We start from the raw sequence: 16094 nt of genomic DNA on the forward strand, positions 1-16094 counted from the left end.
CCTTCCTTCTTCTGAGGTTTGATGGTCTATTCAATGCTTCTGTGTCTTTGAATCTATTTTTGTTCATCAGTTTATGTTCATTATATTCCACAAATGAGTGAGATATTGTGATACTTATCTTTCTCTAACTGGCTTAGTTTGCTTAGCATAATGCTCTCCAGATCCATCCATGCTGTTACAAATGGTCATTGTGTAGGTGTGCCACAGTTTTTTTTAATCCACTCACCTGCTGATGGGCACTTAGGTTGTTTCCAAATCAGATATTGTAAATTGTGCTGCATATATCCTTTCTGATTGGTGTTTCTGATTTCTTGGGATCTATTCCCAGAAATAGGGTTACTGGGTCAAATGAGAGTTCCATTTTTTCATTTTTGAGGAAACTCCACTGTTCTCCACAGTGGCTGCACCGGTCTGCATTCCCTCTAGCAGTATACAAGGGTTCCTTTTTCTTCCCATTCTGACAAGTGTGAGATGGTACTTCATTGTTTGACTTGTATCTCTCGGATTATTAGTGACTTTGAGCATGTTTTCATGTGCCTTTTGGCCTTCTGTATGTCCACTTTTGAAAAGTGTCTATTTAGGTCCCTTGCCCATTTTTTGATTGGGTTATTTATCTTACTTTTGTTAAGTTGTATGAGTTCCCTGTAAACTTTGGAGATTAAACTCTCATCGGAGGTAACATGGCAAATAAATTCTCCCACTCAGTGAGCTCTCTTGTTGTTTTGTTGATGGTTTCTTTTGCTGTGCAGAAGCTTTTTATTTTGATGTAGTCCCACTTGTTTATTTTCTCCTTAGTTTCCATTGTCCTAGGAGATGTATCAGTAAACATAATGCTGCAACATATGTCTGATATTTTGCTGCCTATGGATTCTTCCAAGATTTTTATGGTTTCCCATCTTACATTTAAGTCTTTTATTTATTTTTAGTTTATTTTCGTATGTGGTATAAGTTGGTGGTGTAGTTTCTTTCTTTTTTCTTCTCCTTTTATTTGCAAGTATTTGACCAATTTTCCCAGCACCATTTTCTGAAGAGACTGTCTTTTTTTTTTGTTTTTAATATATTTTATTGATTTATTACAGAGAGGAAGGGAGAGAGATAGAGAGCTAGAAACGTCGATGAGAGAGAAACATCGACCAGCTGCCTCCTGCACACCCCCTACCAGGGATGTGCCCGCAACCAACGTACATGCCCTTGACCAGAATCGAACCTGGGACCTTTCAGTCTACAGACCAACGCGCTACCACTGAGCCAAACCGGTTTCGGCTGAAGAGACTGTCTTAACTCCATTGTGTGCTCTTGCTTCATTTGTCAAATATTAATTGAACATAATGTCTTGAGTCAATTTCTGGGTTCTCTGTTCTATTCCATTGGTCTATATGTCTGTTCTTGTGCCAGTACAAGGCAGTTTTGAGAACAGTGGCTTTGTAATGTAAGTTAATATCTGGTATTGTGATCCCTCCAACTTTATTGTTCTTTCTCAAGATTACTGTCACTATTCGGGGTCTTTTTTTATTCCATATGAATTTTTGGAGTTTGTTCTAGATCTGTGAAATATGCCGTTGGTATTTTAATGGGGATTGTATTGAATCTATAGATTGCTTTGGGTAGTGTGGACATTTTAATGATGTTGATTCTACCAATCCATGAATATGAACATGTTATATTCTTCCACTTATTTATATCTTCCTCTATCTCTTTTTTCAACATCCTGTAGTTTTCCAAGTATAGGTCTTTTTCCTCGTTAGTTATGTTTATTCCTAAGTATCCTAATTTTTTTGTTGCAATGATAAATGGGATTTTTTTTTAGTTTATTATTGTTGTATATAATCTCTTCTTAAAAGAATAATATGAATATATTATATTCTTAACTTATTATAATTTCAGGAATCCATTTCCCTTATTGACTATAAATTCCTCTGTAGGCTGAGCTGTCTGATTTATATTCATTGTGACACAAATGAAAAAGTGCTCTATTGCCTACTCAGTGTTTACAACATTGTTTTTCAGCCCTATACCAGAGATTTTTATTTCAATGAACTGTAGTAGGTCCTTCATCAAGTGATTTTACTGGGTAGCGAGGGTTGACAACTCTGGTTTACAGTCTTACCTTGAAATTTTCCAATGCCCACTGCCAAATGGGTCAGGGACCTTAATTAAACAGAACTGAGCAGCCTACCTGAGAAAGAGTTCAAAGTAATTTCATAAAGATGCTCACCAATCGTGCAAGAAGAATTGATTAATTCAGTGAGAACTTCTACAAGGAGATAAAAAGTGCCAAAGAGCAAATATAAATGAAATGAAAAATATACTAGAGGGATTCAACCGAAGTCCAGATAAAAATTAGCACAAATCAACAAGCTAAAAGACAAAGCAACAAAACACACCCAGACAGAGCAGTGAAATGAAAAGGAATTTTTAAAAGTAAATACACTTGCCGAAACCAGTTTGACTCAGCGGTAGAGCATCGGTCTGCGGACTGAAAGGTCCCAGGTTCGATTCTGGACAAGGCCATGTACCTTTGGTTGCGGGCACATCCCCGGTGGGGGGTGTGCAAGAGGCAGCTGGTCGATGACTCTCTCATCGACATTTCTAGCTCTCTATCTCTCTCCCTTCCTCTCTGTAAGAAAAATCAATAAAATATATTTTAAAAATAAAAAAATAAATAAATAAATAAAAGTAAAGACACTTTCAGCACCCCATGGAACAACATCAAGCAGAATGACATTTGCATTGTAAGAGTCCCAAAAAGAGAAGAGAAGATCAGAAAAATCATTTGAAGAAATAATAGCTATAAGCATCCTATCTGTGAAAGAAAACATATCCAGGTCCAAGAAGCTTAGAGAAATCCAAATAAGATGAATCCAAAGAGAACCACACCAAGACATATTATAATTAAAATGGCAAAAGTTAAGGGAAAAGAGAGAATCTTGAATGCAGACAGAGAAAAACAACTTATTATGTATAAGGGAATTCAGATGGTTCTGATATATTCATAATATTCAAATTGTTTTATAATTATACATTATCTTATTGGTAAATCTTAGTACCTTATGCTTTTTTCTCCTTGTGAATTCTTTTCTACTTTCATAAATATTAGAAATTATATTTAAATTTTTTATATGTTCATCTGTTTAGACCAAAATATTTAGACCAGCCTTAGCTGGTTTTGCTCAGTGGATAGAGCATTGGCCTGTGGACTGAAGGGTCCTGGGTTGGATTCCAGTCAGGGACACATACCTCGTTTGCAGGCTCGATCCCCATCCCTGGATAGGCTGGAGTCTGGCTGTGTGCAGTAGTCAAGTGATTGATGTCTCACATGAATGTTTCCCTCTCTCTCTCTCTCTCTCTCTCTCTCTCTCTCTCTCTCTCTCTCTCTCTCTCTCTCTCTCTCTCTCTCTTTAAAAAAATCAATGGAAAAATATCCTCGGATAAGGGTTAACAAAAAGTATAAAAATAGGCCTTCAAGTAAAAGGCCTATTAAGTGCTGTTATATGGTTAGAGTAGGTTTGTGAAATCTGCATATGATGTAAGATATGGTCTCAATTGTATTCATCATGCAGATGCTACTGAAGTGCATTTGCATATTACTAATCACCCTTTTAGGCATGTATTGTTAATATACCTTTTCAATGAAAAACTATTTGAAATTAAATCTACTGAAAAGTTGCACAATCATTATGTTATTAATTTGTTATGTGGAAATGTTATTTATGTTATTAATTTACTATTAGCTTGCAATGTTGAAGTCAGTTGGTGAAACTCTTAATGGTTCCTTAAGTGACTTCTCTGAATTTATTCTCTAGACGGACCTAAACTGCAGTAATCCATTTACTCCTGTGGAGAGGAGACATCGAGAACATGCCAGACACATTTCCTTTGGTGGTAATCTGATTACCTTTTCACCCCTAAGGGCCCTCAGAGGGGAACAACCAGAAGAACTTTGAATGTAAAAATAATTCCAAACATTTTCCTTCTTATTATCAATGCTGTGGGGTATATTCTTAGAATACCAAAAGGTTGAAGACTGTACTTTTGTTCGCTTCTACGCAACCCATTTATATGGTGTCATGTAATATTTTACATAATACTCAGTGTTCATCCAAGTGTGTTTTACATATGATACTGTTTCTAAGGGAAGTGGGGATATTTTTTACAACAGCCATGCAGACAGAATAAAAGATATACCATGCCTTGCCTCTCTTCTTTAAGATGTATAAGCTTAAAGCTAACAACACTTACTCGGCTTATGAGTAAGCTTCAACTTAATGAAAATATAATACTAAACTTTGACAGAAATATTTGTATCCTTTCATACTTTATTTTTAGTTTGAACTTTAAATTTGTCAACGTTGAACAGCTTTGCATATTGATTTTCCAGGGTATACTGAGTTTCTTTGGATGAGCTTTCTGGCTCACCTGTCAGTTTGCATGTTACAGTTTCAAATGGTTAACTAAGTGCCCATTAAATTCCTGCCTTTCCCATTTTCCCCTTCACATGAATGACAGGCTTTGAAGGAAATTCCTTCTTCCTTTGAAGAAAATTATGTCAGTCGAAACCGGTTTGGCTCAATGGATAGAGCATCGGCCTGCAGACTCAAGGGTCCCGGGTTCGATTCTGGTCAAGGGCATGTACCTTGGCTGTGGGCACATCCCCAGTGAGGGGTGTGCAGGAAGCAGCTGATCAGTGGTCCTCTCTCATCGATGTTTCTATCCCTCTCCCTTCCTCTCTGTAAAAAGTCAATAAAATATATATTTTAAAAAAAAAGAAAAGAAAATTATGTTAATCACTTAATCTCTTTTATAAAAATCTTAGCTATAGATTTGTAGAAGGCAGGGCTGTCAGAATAGCAGAGCACCAAGAAGATTCAGAGTAGCTAAAGCTTGTACCCAGGCCCAGTTATTTCTGCCTTCAAGTTGAAAAATAAGCAAGAACTTTATGGGTAACACCCCCTTCTCCACCAAGATTAGGGGTTTTCAAACAAGAAAACACATGTTGTTTTGTTGTCATAGGAAGGGTGTTAGGCTTTTGGGAAAGACAGTATTTATTAAATCCATGTAAGCAATTCTGAAGCTGTGTGGGGTGCTGACTTAGAAGAATATTCTCTAGCCGAAACCGGTTTGGCTCAGTGGTAGAGCGTCGGTCTGCGGACTGAAAGGTCCCAGGTTCGATTCCGGACAAGGGCATGTACCTTGGTTGCGGGCACATCCTCAGTAGGGGGTGTGCAAGAGGCAGCTGATCGATGACTCTCTCTCATCAATGTTTCTAACTCTCTATCCCTCTCTCTTCCTCTCTGTAAAAAATCAATAAAATATATTTAAAAAAAAAAAAGAATATTCTCTAAATGCCTGAAGTCTTAGCAAAATATGAAAATAGCTTTTATTCATTAACAGACTGTAATTGAACAATTCAAGTAAGACAGGCAGAACAAAGTAGTATATATAAAAGTTAGAGTTTTCTAAGGGCTCAAGAATGAATATGTAAAAGATATTGGTGCAAAGTAACCCAAGGCTTAGAATCTATGGTGGTAAGTTTGATAAGGTGTACTAGTGAATCATTTAGAAAGTTTTTGCTGCTATATAATAATAAAATGAACTCAAACTGGCTTAGCAATAAGGAAATATATTTCGTAAGTTGATCAGCTGCCTTTTGCACACCCCCCACTGGGGATGTGCCGGCAACCAATGTACATGCCCTTGACCGGAATCGAACCCGGGACCTTTAGGTCCGAAGGCCGATGCTCTATCCACTGAGCCAAACCGGTTTCGGCTATTTTTTGTAATCTTTATCATTGTTTGTAAAATTTATAATTTTTTAATTCGACGTGTCCATTTTTTTTTGGTCGGTATTCTTTTCTATTTTTTTGTTATTTTGTATTTTCCTTTGTGCTTTATATATATAAATAAACGAAAATATATATATATTTCATTTATTTTCATTAAGTATAAATAAAAAAAAATAATTTGAAATTACATCCTCCGGGCGTAACGTACTGACACGCCCTGTGAAAGAGTACGCGCCCGTTACAGGTTGCGTCATTAAAAAGGGAACTCCCTGGTTAACAGGTTAACAGTTCAATGTTGACATCAAGGTCCAACATTCTGTTGTCCTTCCCCCCCTCCTCCCCTTCATTCTGTTGTCCTTGGCACGTGTCTGAAGCTGAGTCCTTTGGGGTCATAATGTGGCTGCTAGTGGTAATCAGAGCTGTGTTCTTTCCTGTGGTCTAGTTAGACCAGCTAATGCCACATGTCTCTCTGCAGTAAGACTGAGGAGTGGGGGGATTGGCTTAAACTAATGATTCCCTACTGAATCTGGGATCATACCTGAATAAAATCACAATTATTAGGACATCGGGAATGGATTTTTGTGTTGGCAGCTATCAGTGTCCCCTACAAATAGATAGTGTTCTTGGGATATTGGACTCCAGAATTATGAGGTATTAGGAAAATCCTTAAAGACTAAATGAAAGAAAATTGCTTGGGTAGAACAAAACCCTTTCCAAAATCAAAAGGGAATTTTCATTTATTGATGACCTATTATATCATAGCCCCTTTGCTACATATTTCTTTTTCTTAATATATTTTATTGATTTCTTACAGAGAGGTAGGGAGAGGAATAGGGAGAAACATCGATGAGGGAGAAACATCAATCACCTGCCTCCCGCACACCCCCTACTGGGGATGTGCTTGCAACCAAGGTACATGCCCTTAACTAGAATCAAACCTGGGACCCCTCAGTCCTCAGGACGACACTCTATTCACTGAGCCAAACCAGTTAGGGCTCTACATATTTCTTTTACCCTTGAGTCCCTTGTTCATTATCAAGAATAGACTGCCCCAGATTAATGACAAATAAATAGTTAGCTCTTAGAATATTTATTAAGTGGATGATTTATAAGAAGGATATTGAATAAAGGCAAAATTTTTCACTTTGAGCATGAAACTTTTAAATGGGTAAAGTTTACATTCCTTTTTAATTTTTAAAAGATTGCTGCGTTAAGGTTATGTCGGTGTGTGAAATAGAAGTGAGACTGATGTCACCAGAAGCTACCAATGATTTGATATCCTTGAGATTTTTCATCCGGTGATTGTACATCAACAAGTGATTGTCATTGACTGCAACCTTGAAGTGCTGGGATTCAACCAGTACTAGTATCTGAAATGGCACATACACAAAATGTTAGAAATGACCCGTTGATTCCAAAACCAGTCTGTCCTGAGCTCAAGGTGTCCACATTTCATCTTTTGTGGAACAGATTAAAATCCTGAAAAAGTAACTTTACAGCAAAAAATAAATTCCAGACTATTCAAAAATTTACACAAAATAAAAATGACAAATTTTAGAATATATATAGTTGAAGCCACAAAGGAATAAATACTCTTTACATAAATGATGTATCTACATAAAAGAATGTGTCTACATAAAAAGTTTTCATATGGCCTACAGCATCTAAAAGTAAAAATAAACACTAAAGTAGGTATCCCCTAACAGATCAGCAAATGCTATGAAGTTGGATAATGACCACTTTGGGCAAGAAGAGGGAAAACAGTCTCCCAATAGTGAATGTGTTTAACTCTTACACCCTTTTTGCACTTTGGCAATATCTCAGTTTTAAACATGTATATTTTAATAAAATTATTCTTCTAGAAAGCAAAGAAGAATAAGCAAAGTTAGTACAGTATTTTAGTAAAATAAATAAAACCTTCCCAGATTTTATTGGTAATATTTCCAAAGTTTCATCAATAGAGTACTGGTTGAATTATCACATATCTAAACAATGAAATATATCTAAACAATGTTCTGATACTGAAAGATTATACATTAAATGTAGAATATGGTCCTTATTTGTCTCTCCCCTTAAGGATCTTCTAGTCTAGTTGCGTCATTACCCACTCTACAGTCAATCCAACTAGTACTATGAACCTACTAAATATTTGGTGAAGCAGTGCTTAAAAATCAAAAGTGCTGTATGTCATATAAAATACTGGAAAGGTATTCACTAAGTTGAAACCTTCAAAATGTAAAGGATAGAGAACATTTTCAGTTAATTTAAAAGTTTATATATTTTTATTTTCCTAAGCATTATTAATTTTAGGATTAAAATACAATATTTTGACTGTGCCGTACACCTGAAATTAATATTAAATGTCAACTAATTTAAGTTAATTTTTAATTTAAAAATGTTTTGGTTTCTATGTCACTGTGTTTTTTTAAGGAACTAAGTCTCAGTCCTTCTGAGACTTTCTGCCTTTTTTATTAAAGATGCTATTTTTCTCATTTCCAGAAAAGCTGAAATTCTGAGGTAACAGTGAGGAGCTGGGGAGTGTGCCCCTAGTTCTGTTCCAGCCTACTGATAATCATGGGCGCCTGGGATGGGGAGGAGTTGATTAGGTGTCCCAGGATAGCTCCCCCAAATTCACTTCAAAGTGCATCACAATTTTAGAGTGATTTTCCTATGAGCGATACACATTACCAATACATAACAATAGCAATAACTTACTTTGAATGGTTTACCAGCTTCAAATGGGAAAGTCGCCGTTCTTTCTTCTTGTCCCCATCTATTATTTATGTTTGTATTGCAAACAATGACTTTCTCGTTGAAACGTGGGTTAAAGTGGAAGGCGATATCATTCCTTATCTTGAAATCTAAAACAAAACTGTACAAACCAAAGGCAAGAGTTAGTAAAATGATTCAAGTTTTATATTTGCATCAAGTGAAGAATACACAGAAGAATACAGGGAAATTTTCTTAACAGAAAACAAACCAGAGAATGTGTTCGAACTATATATTAGGCCCAATATTAGTAAAATACTAGAAGTAAAACAGTACGTGCTGAATTGTTTTTGCCCAGCTGTCTTTGGTCATATTCTCTTCATTTGTAAATCCCCTATTTTTCCTTCTACTCATGAAAACCCTTCAAGGTTTCCTTATAGAGGTTTGAAGCCACTTTAAGGGCAGGTTATGCTTTCCATTGCAGGTGACATGCCCTGCAGGTTTCTTTTAATCCCTATTGATGGCAAGCCAGTCACATAAATAAGAGGTCAACTTCCTGGCTTCCTCCTAGTTAACCAAAAACCTAGTCCTGAAACAGAATGAGATTATGAACTTAAGGTCCTGTTGCTACCTTGTGAAATCATGACGATGTGTTGAACTTTCCATAATGTGAAGTGGAATTGATGCAAGTGCTGGCTTAACTTTTTGACCTCTTTCCTTCTCCTTGGATGTTAACACAAACACAAGTCCCCTGACTATTAAAGTACTAACCCCACCCCCCAATTTCTCAAAGTGTGCTCCACAGAGCACCAACATCAGAATCTGCTAGTATTCTTGTTTTAAAACAGAATCTGCACTCCTGACCCACTAATAATAATTCCCTGGGTGCTGAAACCAGGTTGTCTCAGTGAATAGAGCATCGGCAGCAGACTGAAAGGTCCCGGGTTCTATTCCGGTCAAGGTCATGGTTGCGGACACATCCCTGGTGGGGGAGGGGGGGGTGCAGGAGGCAGCTGATCGATATTTCTAGCTCCCTTTCTATAAAAAAAAAATCAATAAAATATATATTTAAAAAATTAATAAAAATAATTCCCTGGGTATTTGGATTCACCCAGTGACAGACCCAACCATAGATGTATTCACAGGGAAAGGATCAAAAGAGTCAAATGGCAATAGAAATAGTATTTGACCAAATATCCAATGGCTGAAGATATGGTCATCTCTACCACCTTAAGCATTCCCTTTTCTTCTCATTCCTTACATGGAATGTGCAGGACCAAGCAACAATTATTTCAGTTTCCTATCGCCTTGGCCATTTCAACCAAAATTAGTTTGTTTTTTGTTTTGTTTTGTTTTTAAATATATTTTATTGATTTTTATACAGAGAGGAAGGGAGAGAGAGAGAAACATCGATGAGAGAGAGTCAATGATCAGCCGCCTCTGGCACACCCTCTACTGGGGATATGCCTGCAACCAAGGTACATGCCCTTGACCAGAATCGAACCCAGGACCCTTCAGTCCCCAAGATGACACTCTATCCATTGAGCCAAACCGGTCCCGGCCCAAAATTAGTTTTGATCTACCACAATCTCAGTCTACATCTCTGATGTAATTAGAGTTTAAGTTTCCAGAACAATAACCCTAAATAAAGACAAAGATACAGTGTAGTTCTGTGGGATAAGGGTTGAAAGAGGGGAGCAGAACTTAACAAATTGTGCCCTAGATGGTTTGGCTCAGGGATAGAGCATCAGCCTGCACACTGATGGGTCCCAGGTTCTATTCCAGTCAAGGGCTCCATCCACCCCTCGCCCCCAGTAGGGGGTGTACAGGAGGCAGTATGGCAATGATTCTCTCATCACTGATGTTTCTATCTCACCCTCTTAACTTCCGCTCTGAAATCAATAAAGATATATTTTTTTAAAATTAACAAATTGTGAATGTGTATGCACAGAATACGGTGTACTTATTGGGAGGAAAGATGGATAAGCGCATGGGCAGAAGGATATATATGTTTTGTAATTTTCCGTAAGATAAGCTTTAGAGTAGAAGCCAGAGGAAGCTGGCTAGAGGTTGGAGTGAATGGGCTATTTGAATGTAAATTGAACCGATCAGAAGCCAGTACATCTCCTGGTAACAGAGGAGGTGGTTCTTGTTGATTCACCAGGAGCAAGGTGACAGACTCATAGAGGCTGTCTGTGGATCCTTGAATAAACCTGTGTACACAGCTTGAGTCAGTATCTTTTGTATACTACTTATAAGACCCAGAGACATTAATTAATGGCTGCAGGAGCTTTAGTGGTACCACTAACCTCAGCAGACTGGAGGGCTTTAGGATAGATATCCTTAGTCTGTTTGTATTATATGTAAGCATAGTCAGGGATGATCACCAGAGCTGGGCATCCCAGGGCAGCCACAAGTCAGCATGGATTTCTCTGAAGCAGCTTAAGGTCTTATCCCTCCTAGCTCACCTCAGTCAAACCAGTTCCAATGGAAAAGGTTGACTTCTTTGAAACTTTTCTTTTTCTTTTTTTAATATATTTTATTGATTTTTTACAGAGAGGAAGAGAGAGAGAGATAGAGAGCCAGAAACATCGATGAGAGAGAGACATCGACCAGCTGCCTCCTGCACATCCCCTACCGGGGATGTGCCCGCAACCAATGTACATGCCCTTGACTGGAATCGAACCCGGGACCTTTCAGTCCGCAGGCCGATGCTCTATCCACTGAGCCAAACCGGTTTCGGCAAGAAAAAGTTGACTTCTTTGGATGAACAATCTTTTCAGACCTTTCAAGTAAATAGTGAGTACTCAGAAGACAGGGTTCCCCACCCTGACACTTGTCATCTGTAGACCAGGCCAACACCATGGGAATCTGTGACTCTGCAGTGGTACCCACTGTGAAGACGGGCATGGCAGCCAAGCTCGAGAGCTGAGACCTGTGTGCTGCAGGGAGACTTGCATGAGTGTGAGGACACAGTGTGGGATACCATTCAAGCTTTCAGATCCACTCACCACTATGACACGTGAGACTTCTTGCTTTGGAATCCTCATTTTTTATGGTTATCTAAAGTGCATGCTTGGCTTTTCAGACACTATAGGCTTCAGAGTGAAGGGATGGCCAAACATGACATTACAGAGACTCTAATGGCCATTAATGCTAAAGCTTTCCCTTGCCAGGAGGAACCCAGCTCTTCCTCTTTCTCCTCACAATGTAGAGCTCAGTTCCATTCAGGTTCTGGGAGAAAACCAAGACTTGGCGAGGGAAACCTTGTCTCGTTGGTGGGAACACGAATTGATTTATGGAGTAAATCCCATACTATGGAAGAGCCAAGACTCTTAAATGTGTAGTTTTAGAAATTCTATTGAATTTCAATGGCGATCAGTCTTTATTCAAAAACCAATCAACAAATGTGTTAGATATTTAAAGTTTGCTCTTTACCTCTTTGCATTGAGATTCACTATACCCATCACTGTTATCAGCATGTGGGGCATGAGTCCTTCAGGGAAAACATTTTCATAAGGCATAGTCTGGGAATGAAAAATATGTGTATTAATAGAGAGTCATGTTTTCTTGGGGAAAGAAAGAAAAAGAAGTTGCTAATGCTCAAACACTTAATACATGTGACTAACATATAACCTTAAGTTAAGCCATCTGTCAGACTCTCGGGCCACCTTGCCCAGGGCCTGAAGAGGTAAGTTCCCTACATGCACAACTAATAATTGAGAATTAAGCCATTGTTAATTGATGCCAAAGGCAGAACATAGTTCTTTTTGGAGCATTGTAGCTCTAACTACTAGGGCCATTCCGATCTATAACTCATTATTTTTTTAGACTATCTTTTGAAGGGGCTTAAGCTAGACCTTGCAATCAACATTACCTATTTTAGGCCACTCTTAAGGCTCTTATCACATAACATATTTCATTATGTCACATTCTTGGGCTTCTGTGTTCTCATATGTTTTACTCTCAGCATCAGCAGAGTACTTAGTGTGTGGCAGATACTCAATATTTGTGGAATAAACATCTTCCAGTTAATACATTTCCTAGTTCATTCCGCAAATAGTAGGTACTGTAAATATTCCCCAAATCTCCATCATTGGCCTCTTCTTTTTTCCCTTTTAAATTCCCCCTACCCCCAGGTCCAACTATTATCCAAGTCTTTTATCTCTAGCCCTGATCAGTACTAGCCCAGTACTTCCTCCTTCTGGATTTGCTACTGGTGCTGCAGATTCAACAGGTATGAACTGGAATTGTCTCTCCTGCTTCCTCTCCAGCCAATCCTTTTTTTGGTGCCCTAGATATCCTGTCTTGAAAAGCCAGTCATTTCTGACTCCTAAGACTTAACCAGCAGACCTAAGGTTCTCCCTCTGTAGCCTCTCTCCCAACTGCCTCTTCCTTTGTATAGACTCCTTGTTCCCCTGTATCTGCAGTGGACTAACCATCTGGATCTAGACCCTGCCCAATGCCACCCACACCCCCAACGCTTTCTCTGCACTTTCCTCTAAGTTGACCTAAAAGCAGATCAGATGCCACCTGTGCCACCTTCTACCTACTCCTGAAAGGATCTGCTCCCAGGCTGTTATTGAACTCTTTCCTCATATCTGCTTACTTCCCAGCTGGACTATAACTCTAGAAGGGAAGGATCTGTGTCTGAGATGTGTCTAAAGCCCTACAGACTTAAGGTTTTGTGCGTAGAATTTCTTTACTAAAATGCATTTTAATATAAATGAAAATTCTATCCTTAAATGACAAAATTATCTTTAGAAGGTTTTTTTTTAAAACTAGATTATCTTGGTTCTTCTCCCCCCATGTTCTCTCTATGGTCCTGGGCAAGGTAATATAATGCTATTGTCCCATTTCTTCATCTGGAAAGGGGATAATAACAGTATCTTATCAGGTGGTTATGGGTTCAAATGAGATCATTCAAATGTAGAAGCACACTGCTGGACATGCTGTCTACACAGTGTTTATTAATACTAATATTGAAAACTTTCTCCCATTACTAAGCTCTTAAATTGATTTTTATTAAAGCTGTTTTACAGCTGCCTTCAACAGATGCATTAGCTTCTCTTTATGCCAACACTGCACATGCTAAACTCAATACAAATAATGATTTTTTTTCTATTGGATGAGCATACACTGTGCTATTCCTAGACTATGGCCCTAAGCAGTGAGAGTAAAGCTTCAGGTCTCCCTGCAGCGCTTTGCAAGGGTGAGTGCCCAGAACCAGCTAATGGCACCACAGCCCACACAATGGCCGTATTCTCCATTAGCTTTGTCCTGGTCACAATCAAGTGCATGAAATGACTGATTCCATCTTACCAGTCTTCCAGCAGGCACATTTGGTTGTGGAAGGAAGATGTCTTGGGTATTTTGTCCGGGATAAGCAGGTTGTGGAGGGTCAAGGGAGGATTGAGGAGGTACCTGTCCAGGGTAGGAGGCAGGAGGTGTCTGCCCGGGGTAGGCAGTAGGAGGTGTCTGCCCGGGGTAGGCAGCAGGAGGTGTCTGCCCGGGGTAGGCAGTAGGAGGTGTCTGCCCGGGGTAGGCAGCAGGAGGTGTCTGCCAGGGGTAGGCAGTAGGAGGTGTCTGCCCGGGGTAGGCAGTAGGAGGTGTCTGCCCGGGGTAGGCAGTAGGAGGTGTCTGCCCGGGGTAGGCAGTAGGAGGTGTCTGCCCGGGGTAGACAGGAGGTGTCATTCCCGGGTAGGCAGCAGGAGGTGCCTGCCCGGGGTAAGTCCCAGGATAGGCAGCTCCCGGGTAGCCTCCTGCCCCAGCAGGTGGGTTTCCCCATGGACCGGGCCATCCTTGAGGGTTGGGGTTCCCAGACTCAGCTTTGGCATCATTAAGCTGGAAAAAAAGATACAAACAATTCCTGGGTGAAAAACATTCACAAAAACAGAATTTTCAGGAAAACAGGAATAAGACATCCAAAGTGGAGGGACATATGAAAATATACAACTCATATCCATAAAAAATTTTCCATCTTTTATATAGTTTTGAGTTCCCAAGACTAAAATTAGACTTTGGGATTACATGCACTTTATCAGTACATGTTGCCCATCATCTCATATTGTGCAGGGTTGCATTTTTGTAACTTGCTGAAATAGAGCTATCCATCCTCAATGTAAAAGCATGTATTTTCTAACTGACATGAGAAAAATAATCACAAAAATCAGGATGCTCAGACTTACCGCACTTCCCATTGTCGGGAATATTTCTCAGCTCCAGGCCCATGGAATATTTTTCAGCTCCTGGCCCATGGAATCCACCCACTTCAGTCCCAGGCCTTTGGTTGAGGGGCTCCTCTTAGTGAGACCCAGGCCTCTCTACCTGGCTTTCTTCCCAAATCTATTACTGGAAAAACATGACTCTGGCCAACAAACCCTCATTAGACAGGTGAGGCCAGAGGAAGACACCAGGCGTTAGAAGGGAAAGTCTGGTGTTGAAAACAAAACTCTCCACCTACATATGATTAGAAAGTAAGACAGCAGACATAGAACACTTACCCAAGAGCTGTCCATTTTCCTGAGATGAGAAAAAAAAAAAAAAAAAGAAGATAGGTTACGATTTGATCTGAAAAGATTTCATGAGTTTCCATTTAAATTGAACATCACAAGTAGTTTGTTGTGTAATTCTAGTCCATTTACGGGCATTCTTCTAGCACAAGGCAATCTGTTTCCAAAATACGTCTAAATCAATAGCATGGAACCACAATGGGGTCTCATCAGATCGTGGAGATGCACTCCAACTGGATTAGCAAACCCTCATTAACCCGTAGCTTTTGGCTCCCATCACACTAGCAGGTGTTCTGAATCCTGGGAGTGCCAGGCCGTACAACGCAGGAGAGAGAAGATTGAGGGCGAACACGTTCTGCCCCTTTCCTGGGTAACGAATGCGCACAGTCCTGGCTTCACTTTGGTCCTCCTTCACTGTCCTTCCTGTGTTCCTTCACCCAATACCTCTTACAAAGGCCCTGCATGTTAATATCAACCTCCCCCGCATCCCCTGGTTCCCACAGACAGCCCCTTGCCCTCTTCTGGTTTTAGGAAGAAAGCAGAGGTGGTTGATTCTTAGGATCTGAAAGACATGCCCCTCAGATATAGTTCTGCCGATTATTGGTTCCTTCTTGTGCACACATTTGTGCCTGTTCTGCACGGGTGTGGTGCAGGCTCCTGCCTGGGTGTGAAGATGGACAGGCCAAGGCCTGTGTGGTCAAAGGCTCCACAGGCCGGAGGGATCACAAACACCCATGCCATGAGCCAGACGGTGTGCTTCAGGAAGTCACAACCAGGCTCTTAGAAGCAAGGGGAGGTGTTTGAGCTAAGCCTTGGTTGTGGAGCAATGAAAAAGTCAGGCAGGCACAAAACGCTTGCTGTTTTGAAAAAGTACATGTTGTTCCAAGTGAGATATTTGGCATTATAACAGATTAAAGTTTTTTGTTTTTTTTTTAAAGTTGGGCAATGTGGAGGAAAATATTTTGGGGTGTGCCTTGCCCAAAGCTGCCTCAGGGGTTGGCCTTGCTTGACACACCATTCCTACCTTCTCCTGCTCCTCCTTGTAACTGCCAGGGTGTTTGATACCTGCTTCCACGGCAGACACTCCAGC

At 39.8% G+C, this 16094-nt stretch overlaps 2 protein-coding genes across 3 annotated transcripts in view; one reads left to right on the forward strand and one right to left on the reverse strand.

The window, feature by feature from the left end:
* Nucleotides 1–4168, forward strand: part of DLGAP5 (DLG associated protein 5) — a 40445-nt gene extending 36277 nt beyond the window's left edge. For both annotated transcript variants that reach the window (XM_036436088.2, XM_036436095.2), the window contains one exon: nt 3804–4168. In XM_036436088.2, coding sequence (XP_036291981.1) covers nt 3804–3944 — 141 coding nt within the window. In that variant the 3' untranslated portion in view covers nt 3945–4168. The remainder of the gene's footprint in view (nt 1–3803) is intronic.
* Nucleotides 4169–6861: 2693 nt separating this feature from the next.
* On the reverse strand, nt 6862–15014 carry LGALS3 (galectin 3). Its single transcript, XM_036436101.1, has 6 exons — nt 14996–15014; nt 14187–14336; nt 13815–14081; nt 11931–12019; nt 8499–8655; nt 6862–7153 (listed from the first exon to the last, which is right to left on the reverse strand). Exons 1-6 carry the CDS (start codon nt 15008–15010, stop codon nt 6971–6973), a joined length of 861 nt encoding a protein of 286 aa, XP_036291994.1. The 5' UTR covers nt 15011–15014; the 3' UTR covers nt 6862–6970.
* Nucleotides 15015–16094: the final 1080 nt, after the last annotated feature.

This window comes from Pipistrellus kuhlii, unplaced genomic scaffold (assembly GCF_014108245.1).
Source record: "Pipistrellus kuhlii isolate mPipKuh1 unplaced genomic scaffold, mPipKuh1.p scaffold_m20_p_1, whole genome shotgun sequence".
Classification (NCBI taxonomy): Eukaryota; Metazoa; Chordata; class Mammalia; order Chiroptera; family Vespertilionidae; genus Pipistrellus; species Pipistrellus kuhlii.